The 9,083-nt window shown below is 33.5% G+C and overlaps 2 protein-coding genes across 2 annotated transcripts; both read right to left on the bottom strand.

Annotated features, from left to right (window-relative positions):
* Positions 1-692: 692 nt before the first annotated feature.
* LOC112512079 (wound-induced protein 1-like) lies at positions 693-1,178 on the bottom strand. The gene has a single exon (XM_025117878.1). The coding sequence runs from the start codon at positions 1,176-1,178 to the stop codon at positions 693-695; it is 486 nt and encodes a 161-aa protein (XP_024973646.1).
* A 2,235-nt stretch (positions 1,179-3,413) lies between these two features.
* On the bottom strand, positions 3,414-5,312 carry LOC112512227 (senescence associated gene 20-like). Its single transcript, XM_025118094.1, has 2 exons — positions 5,294-5,312; positions 3,414-3,981 (listed from the first exon to the last, which is right to left on the bottom strand). The coding sequence occupies exon 2, from the start codon at positions 3,935-3,937 to the stop codon at positions 3,473-3,475; it is 465 nt and encodes a 154-aa protein (XP_024973862.1). The 5' UTR covers positions 3,938-3,981; positions 5,294-5,312; the 3' UTR covers positions 3,414-3,472.
* Positions 5,313-9,083: the final 3,771 nt, after the last annotated feature.

The following is a 9,083-nucleotide window of genomic DNA, read 5'->3' as shown; positions in this document are numbered from 1 at the left end:
TTAGGTGTTTATTTATAATTAATTTCATATCTTACATAACCTTTTTAACATAGCTACAATGAGTTAGGTTCACGCGAGACACGACTGTTTTCGTGAGACACGATTTTTATAAAAAACATTGCAAAAGTTACATTCATAGTGTTTTGCTGTGAAATTTCAAATGTGAAAATCGTGTCTCACGAAAACAACATTGTCTCACATGATCCCAAATCTAGATACAATTATAAATCAACATGAAATATTTAACCATGTAATATCTTTTTTTTCGAACATCAATTATATATATATATATATATATATATATATTTTAATTAAAAAATTATATTGAAAAACTATTTTCGATTTATAATAAAATCATACATATTACATTCAGGGACGTTCTAATATTTTTGGAGGTCCTGTTACATCAATAACTTTTGATTATATTACATAAATGAGATAACAGAAAATATATGTTAAGAACAAAAATAGAGTAAACCTAAAACGATTAACAATCTGAAACTAAACATAAACCATTAATGATTTGAACTTAAAACCAAACGGTTAATGGATTGAACATAAATAATTTCGACTATACTTTTATAGGTCGATAAATAGACCCTGAACACATTAAATTTGGACCCCAAAATATCCGGGACTCTGTTCAAAATCTGACATTTAACATGTAAAATCACGGCCCAATCCACAATTACTTAAATTACAATAAGAAGACCAGGCATAGATTTATGATCAGTAAGCATGCTCTGCCACACACACTGACAATTGTCACCACCCTGTGGAAGCACGTGGACGTTTGCTGACTTGGCAAAACGGGTGACGGTAACAGAAGTGTTGTAATACTCCCTCACCTGAGTTATAATCCCGTCAACGACGGTCAGCGCATGCACCCAGCTGACGTTATGATTCTCCGGCAAGTAGCCTTCTGCCACCACCATGGAACAACCGATGGAGACGACTAAGAGAGGGTCGAAAGTGAAGGAGGAGCGGTCATCGGAACAGCCGGTGAGCAGACCCATAAGACGGTTGCACGACGGTGGACCATGAAACCACCATTCGATATCGGGAGTTAGGAGACGGTGGACGGTGGTGGCGTCTCGGGTGGCCAATGCTTTGTAGAAGTTAGACAGCAGATTCCGGTGGCATTCCTCCGCCGTGTTTTGGTGGTGTGGGTTACACATCTTCTGAAAATGGTGATTTGAGTTGATAGAAATGTGAAAAGCTAAAAAGCAAGACAAGTCTTATATAGGCACTAGAGCAACATACCACTCATTGGTTTTGGGTTGTATATAGGGTTGCTAAAAAACCCGACTAACCCGATCAATTCAACTCAATCCAACACAAAATAACTTAATCCGAAGCAACCCACTATTTAATCGAGTTGTAAAATTGTCAAACTATTGGCATTTGAGTTGATATTGGGTTATTATTATTTGAACTCAACTCAACCCATTGAACCCGATATCCTTTTATTTCTTTGATTTAATATGATTGTTGAATTTCTATTAACATGTACATTACACAATTACACCATCATGTATACTCTTCATATACACATATTTTCAATTTATTCACATTTTTATATAACTTATTCGTATATATGTTTAGTAACTATGAACATATATATGTAAATTGAGAAAATTAACTGAATGTGATATATGTAAAAAGTATGGATAAGTTGTATCAAATGGTTGATTATAAAAAATAAATTATGAGTAGATAATAACATATTCTATGTTAAAAGAATATTGTAATGTACCAAATAATCAACCCGATTAACCCGACCAACCCATACGGGTTGGGTTGGGTTGGCTTGCACTTTGGTTCGGGTTGGGTTAGGTTAAGATTTTTCAAACCACAAACATTAAGTTGGGTTGTTCAAATGTCTTCAACTCAATCAACCCAACCCATGAGTATTTTATATACATAAAATTTGACCGAAACGAGGGATGGTAAAAAATGGGTCCCCATCAATTTGGATCAACTGGTTTCGGTTCCAATTAAAAATCCAAGAACAAATCTTAGGCCCAGTCTCGTTTTAGAAAATAAAAGTTAATATTTTTTACACAAGAATTTCGATTTTTGAAATTTATACATGTTTTTATCATTAGAATTTAGCATTAATACATTTTAAATATTAAAAGGGTATTCGTGCAATGTAGCGAGATACATATCGATTTTAATGTTTTATTTTATTCTGTCTCCGTCGATGTTATATTACAATTTTATGTGGTACCGAAAAAACGATAATGTATATATAAATTTGAAAAAAAAAATATTGATTTTTATATCAAATTAAATATTTAAAAGTTCTTGTTTTTTGTGTAATTTCTTTAATTCTATTTTTTTATTATAATTTAATTTAGATTTAATAATGAAGTCATTTATTTTTAGTTTAATAATATAATTTTTTATAAAGATAATATTTAGTATTTTGAATTCAATGATTATTCTAAATATATTTTAGATTTTTTAATTTTAAATGAGATAATTATCCAAAATTTAATTATGTTTATTTGTAGTTAGTTATACAAATTCGAACATGGAGCTTTAATAAGTTGTACATACGGACAATTTGCTTGTAATCTTGAACATTAAGTAATATGCATCAACAAACAGTACATAATGCTTTAAAAGTTGTTTTTAAATGATTGGACCAAATGCTTTATAATATAGTATAGATTAATTTTTAAGTAGATATAATCTTAAAAGAATTAAAAAAAATGAAAATATTGATTTATTTGTGAAAATCTTGTAAACAATATTAAAAAAAAACTTGTATTACAATACACAATTAAAAAAAATGAATAAATGGTTCTGTATATGACCTGTCCCGGTTCTATAACTGGTCTCGGATAGGACCTTGAAATTCTATAAAAACTATAAGCAGTGCCGGACTGTCAGGTCATAACCGGTGCCAATTGTCTCAGGCTAGGCCGGGCTCAATTTGACGGTTACAATTTTTTGAAATTTGGGTTGCTTGTGGACATTGGGCTCTTAAGCCAAGTCACCCAGCAAACCGTTGGTATTAATGTAGGCAAACTCAATGATTATCAATTATGTAACACTTCTCATTAATTTAAACACCATACGAATTCTATCAAACGACCTTCGTGTATATATATATATATATATATATATATATATATATATATCATCAAAATACAACTTACTCATACTTCAAATAACATTTGAACATTTAATAACATCAAGAATACAATTTTATATGTACAGAGGGTTGGTTACTGGTGAGAAGGAAAGTTATGGTGAAAAACGTAAGAAGAGATCTTCATTCTTGGATGAATCTTAATTGAATGTCAACACTAATGAGATACACTGACATGTACCGGATCAAGTTCATTTTAAAGCGCAATTCATGGATGGCATGAGATTAAAAGTGATAATGGGTTCAGATCTCTTTTTGCGTTTCTCACCATAAAATTCTATACATCATCTTTTTTACGATCCAGTAAATTTAAAGCACTAGGAGAAGACGAGGTATCGAAGCATTGTGAGTAAGTTCGCTATGCCACATGTTCTTGAATTTAGGAGATCGTGGTGAAGTTATACATATATTATCAGACTTTCTGCAACGAGCGACTGTAACAGAAGTATTTAGATACTCCTTCACCTCCGTTATAATCTTTCCATTCTCCACGGTCCACGCATGCACCCAATGGTTTTTTCCGCTCTCGTGAATATGGTAGCCTTCTGCCACCACCAACGATCCAATAGCAACGATAGAAAGAGGGTTGAAAGAGTTGGTGTCGTTACAAGCACAACCACCGGAAAGTAGTTGCATGAGGTTGAACTTATGAGCAGGTGGGCCATGGAACCACCAGTCGATGTCGGGAGCTAGGAGGCGGTGCACGGTGGCGGTGTCTCTGGCAGCCAATGACTTGTAGAGATCGCACACAATATTCTTGTTGAGTCCTTCCATTTCTTTTAGTTAAAGAGATCGAAGTTTTTGAGTTCATATAAGAGCTTGGAGAGACCAAAAAGGACAAAAATCAAAGAATATTATTTACATGATTACAAAATAAAAGACAAACCCCACGAAAAAACGATGAAATATAACGACCACTAAATTAAACCGAAAATAGAAATGTCTATTGTCTTTACAAATGCATCGTCTCTATATTTGGATCGCGGTAAAAAGTATGCTCTGTATATATCGTACCCTTTTCAGCCCCATTCTGTATGTGATTTACTAGTTTTGATTTGGTTTTTATTGACACAACTTTTTTTCAGTCCAAGGTTGCCTCAGCTTATGGGTAACCACAAGGGTGATGTCTGATTGGTTTGAGCTTGACTCCAAAAGTCAAAAGTACCAGGAGGTCTCAGGTTCAAATCCAATGATGAACAAAAATTCCCCTTGTGGCCACGGAGGTTCAAATGCGGTGACTCCGGGCCATCTGCAAAGCAGGTAGTCGTCCTGGGATTAGTCGACTCGCATAGCGGGTTGGATATCTAGGTTAATTAAATTTTTTTTATTATTTAACGGATGCAAGTAAATTTCAACCATTTAAAGTAGGCTAGTTTAGAATGTATAAAAAAGCTTAGGTCAAGCCAGGGCCTAGTGAACCCAAAGCCCGGTCCAGACCAGGTCTCAAAGCCCGATCAGGCTAAAATTTGGGAGACAGGCCGGCTAAGCCTGAAAAAGCCCAGCCCAAAAAACCCTTTTGGCTCGGACCTTTTTTATGCTTACTGAAAACGGGTTTGGAAAACCCGGCCTTTGTGTATATTGTACAAAAAAAGATGAAGGTTTACGATATGGAATATGTTAAGTTTCCCATCTTAGGAGTCAAATGGCACCATGCATGAGGATGCCAACTTTGTGGATTTTATCGATTAATTCTAATATTGGAAACTTCTAGAACATGGAAATACATTCTGTCATTTAATGACAAAGCATCTATGTGAAGTTTTCTAACTTGAGCCTTTATGATTCAAGTTCTGTCATTGAGCCTATAGACTGGTTGGATTGAGCCTATGAATGTTATACCATTAAGGATGAATAATACATCATTCATAAGTGAATATCTAGGACACATGACGTGCTCTCCTTTGTCTCCCGGTTCACAACGGGACTTAAGTTTGCAACCAAACCTGCTTAAATGTAAATGCTGTCATGTTTCCTAAATAGTCTAAAAGATCAAGGAAAATCATCGTTTATAAATATAGTAAACTTTTATTTGACATCTTTAATCCAACCAGTCTATAGGCTCAATCCAAAAGACCCATTCTATATGCAACAGGCAAATATGCGGAAAAAACGAAGCAAAGATCAACTTACTTGCCATAAGCAGTCGAAGAAATCAACATCAAGATCAGTGTTGACCATGGCTTCCATATGCTGTTTGATAGCTATTGTTGGGTCAATCATCTACTGCAATATAACAAAACGCGATTGTTAATTATACAATTCTAGCAAATATTGAAAAAATTATGATGTACTTGTTGCCTACTTTGTGGTATTCATTCTTTACACATTTGCAAGCATATAAATTTATCATAACCCTTGCTTAGAATGGTCCATGTGGGGTGCTGGAGAAACAGGCAAAGATCTAATGCCCACAAATGACTTAAGAACTCGAACAAGGACCATATACAGCAAGAACAATAGAAGACAGTGTACTAAATCAGACAATATTCCAACAAAACTTTGAAAATATTGCAGTTGGCGAGTAGAATCTTGAAAACAGAAGCAATGAATCAGTAACTCATCATCGTGATCCTTCATGATCTGAGACTGTTTATGGCAACTGAATTGATCAAATTTCTTGCAACAGAATCAAAATATAAGCAACTGTACATACAAATGAACCAAGAAACTGTAGTTCAGAAAAAAAGATTGCATCACAGCTAATATGCCAAATTGCCAACATATAAATCAAAAAAGCTTCATGAACAAAACACACAGACCACCCCTTGACAAACAAGGGGACGGCAAATTAAGAAAAACAATCAAACCAGACAATATCAAGATCAAAACATATGAAATGTATTATAGCAAGCAAGAAGAATCTTGAAGCAACCATAATTAGTAAAATTGATGTAAAATGGAAATGCATAATTCTTGCAAGCTGTGATGGGCAAAATCAAGAAATTGATCAGATTCATTAAGATAACCTCACAAATTCTATAACAACTTTTGAAGTGATCATTACTTGTAGTTTACTTGATAAAACAAATCTCAAATACCCCGAGTTAAGTCTAATAAACTTTTCAGGCTATGTTTGGGAAACTAGCTGACAAGCTAGCTGGTAGTTGAAAATGATGGACAAATCATGTTTGACAAAATTAGCCGATGAAAATGTAAAAACACCAAAAAGGGTATCTTGAAAGATTAATCAATTATAATATTTTAAAAATATAATTGAAAAAAATCTCTAACAATATATATATCAACAAATATAAACAAGATGGTAAAAAAAATTAAAAAATATAATATATTGATTAAAAGAATTTCAAATTGATTATTATATGTATTATAATATTTAAATTTGTTAAAACAAATTTTAGAGAAAATCTATTATTTATGTTTTTAAATAACCATTATATATAATATGAATAAAAATAAAAATGAGATGCCTCACATATAATTTTTAGGTTCATATGTTTTATTTGGTTTCGGTTCCTACAATTCATTTATTACGAAAAACCACATGAGATGCATATTTTGTTTTGGTTTTCTTTCTTTTCCTCTTAAATTCGAGAACATAGAATAAATGCAAAACGGACGGACAAATAAAGGAAGGGACCATTTGGTAAATGCTAAATACAGTGGTGGATCCAGGATGGCTGATGATTGAGGGCACACCTAAGGGTGTAATGTGAACCAAAGTCAAATTACCTATCGGAACTGAATGAGTTTGGATTAAACGGTTTTGGCTTATTTGAAAATATTTAGTAATACACCGTTAACGACAGCAAGATCTGACAAAATTAACTAATATTCCAAAAGAAATGTCAAAACTAAATATCAAAATCATCCAATAACACTAAAATTGCCGAGAATCACTACATCAAAGCTAGTGATTTGAATCCACCGGAATTAACAATGGCAAAGTTTTACCAAAAAATCAAACAAAGCTTGTATCTTTTCTGAAAACCAACAATCATCAAAGATAAACTCATAGAATAAGATAATAACTTTTTTACAGAAGACAAAGATAAACAACAAACAAAGGGTTGGATACATGAGTGAAAAGAAGTCCAAGGCATTATTGAAATTATGGGTTATATATATATATATATATACACACACACACACACACTTCAAGTTGTCAAGTTGGGGGTAAGTGACCCCTACCACCCAAAGGTAGATGCACCCCTGACTAAATACTACATAATCTAGTGTAGAATGATTAATAGCTTTTGTAAAATTCTGCACATTCTTTAGTAATAGTTCTAAATGAGCAGTTTGAATGACAGAAACACATTCTTTATATCCCATTTATTTCTATACAACGCCAAATTTGGGCATTAACCTATTCTAATATAAAATTGCCTCCCAACACATCCGCTTCGGGTTGATTGGGGGCCGCTCGCAGCATCTGCTTCTCGCAAGGCTGCAACAGCAGTGAATTCTTGGACATCTATCGCACCTAAATCCCCGTTGGATCTCCCAAAAGCACCCTTCTAAAAACATATTACACCGTCTAGGGTAATGCTATTTGCACCCAGTTTGATGTTTGAATGAAGTCAATTCATGCATTGGAAATGTAAAAAGTAAGTACTGATGTTGATGTGTGTGTGTGAGGAAGAAATTTATAGCTAGAGGTGCATTTAGCAATATATAGGATGCAATTAGCCATGTTTTCAAACATGAAAAGCAATCTGTTAGTTGAATTTCAGCATCATTTATAGTCATGTTTTCAGAAGAAAAACTATCTAAGAATCAAAAAGCCATCTAGAGAGCATATAAAATTGGATTTTGTGAGAATATGTGGAACCCATTTAGATTACTCTCCTAAAGAACCCTTGAAGAGAGAAGGAATGTTCCAACATATATTGACAAGAAATGATCCAAGAGACTAAACGGGCATAGCTTGTCTCAGAGTGTTGAGAAGGGGCTAGATGAGTACACATTACCTCAAAGTGTAGAGTCTCTGATACCATGTAAAAATATGTGGATCCCTAGTAGATTACTCTCCAATAAAAGGAGCCCTTGAATTTAATGAGATAAAGAGTGGGTTCAATGTATATCAAGGAGAAATGATCCATGTCTAACATAGGGCTCAATAGTTTTGTTTAACATGAACCAATATAACCTTCTAGTTATGGATTATGAAGAAATTAGACGGTGTAACAATTTAAATTAGGCAATACCGGTAAGATGTAAAGAAAACACGGTTGATAGAATGGCCAAAATTGTCAAAAAATTAATAGGACGTTTTATTTCACAATTGTCCTCAAAGAACTTGTTAAAGCGTTCTATAAACTTATTGCAATACTTTTAGACAGGACGTTCAATTGTTTTGGCTTATAAACTCAAGTTCTATAAAATCATTCTATTAGGACATTTAGACATTTTTACGTCATATAAACCTGATTTTATTGTAGTGATATACATGGAACACATATAAGAAAGACATGACTGAATAGCAATTTGGTGAGACCGCGCGATTCAAAGGAAGTTATCAGCTTGTGCAAGTATGCACTATAACGTAGATCATCTCCTCATCGTCAGTCTCTAAAACATATAGCAACATGAAGTCACATTCAATAAAGATATAACGCATAAAAGGAATTTCTACAGGTTGCGATGTAAGAATGCAGTGATTTATCGTGCAATGAAGACATCCTAACTCAGCAAATGCTTAAAAAGAAGTTCATTTTAAGGGTGGTGGTTCGAAAATCACATGTTTTTTCATCACTGCCATTGATTTATCAATTGCAGAATTGGATGTTCATCTAACGACCAGAACCATAGCATTAAGCATCAATCTCATTATATTATTTTTGGTAAATAAAACTGGTAATTTATGATCAATATTGAGAAACATGAACTAGCAGTGTACTTAAGTGCAAAGTGTATAGACAAATAAACAAAGGAACTGAAGTTTCAAGCACAATCATAA

Source organism: Cynara cardunculus (genome assembly GCF_001531365.2).
Source record: "Cynara cardunculus var. scolymus isolate 2C chromosome LG 5, CcrdV1, whole genome shotgun sequence".
Taxonomy (NCBI): domain Eukaryota; kingdom Viridiplantae; phylum Streptophyta; class Magnoliopsida; order Asterales; family Asteraceae; genus Cynara; species Cynara cardunculus.
The sequence above is the reverse complement of the archived record's forward strand: the minus strand, read 5'-3'. Positions and strand labels throughout refer to the sequence as shown.

Coding starts and splice junctions, on each gene's coding strand:
- LOC112512079 (XM_025117878.1), bottom strand. CDS start 1,178: ATGTGTAACCCACACCACCAAAACACGGCGGAGGAATGCCACCGGAAT.
- LOC112512227 (XM_025118094.1), bottom strand. CDS start 3,937: ATGGAAGGACTCAACAAGAATATTGTGTGCGATCTCTACAAGTCATTG.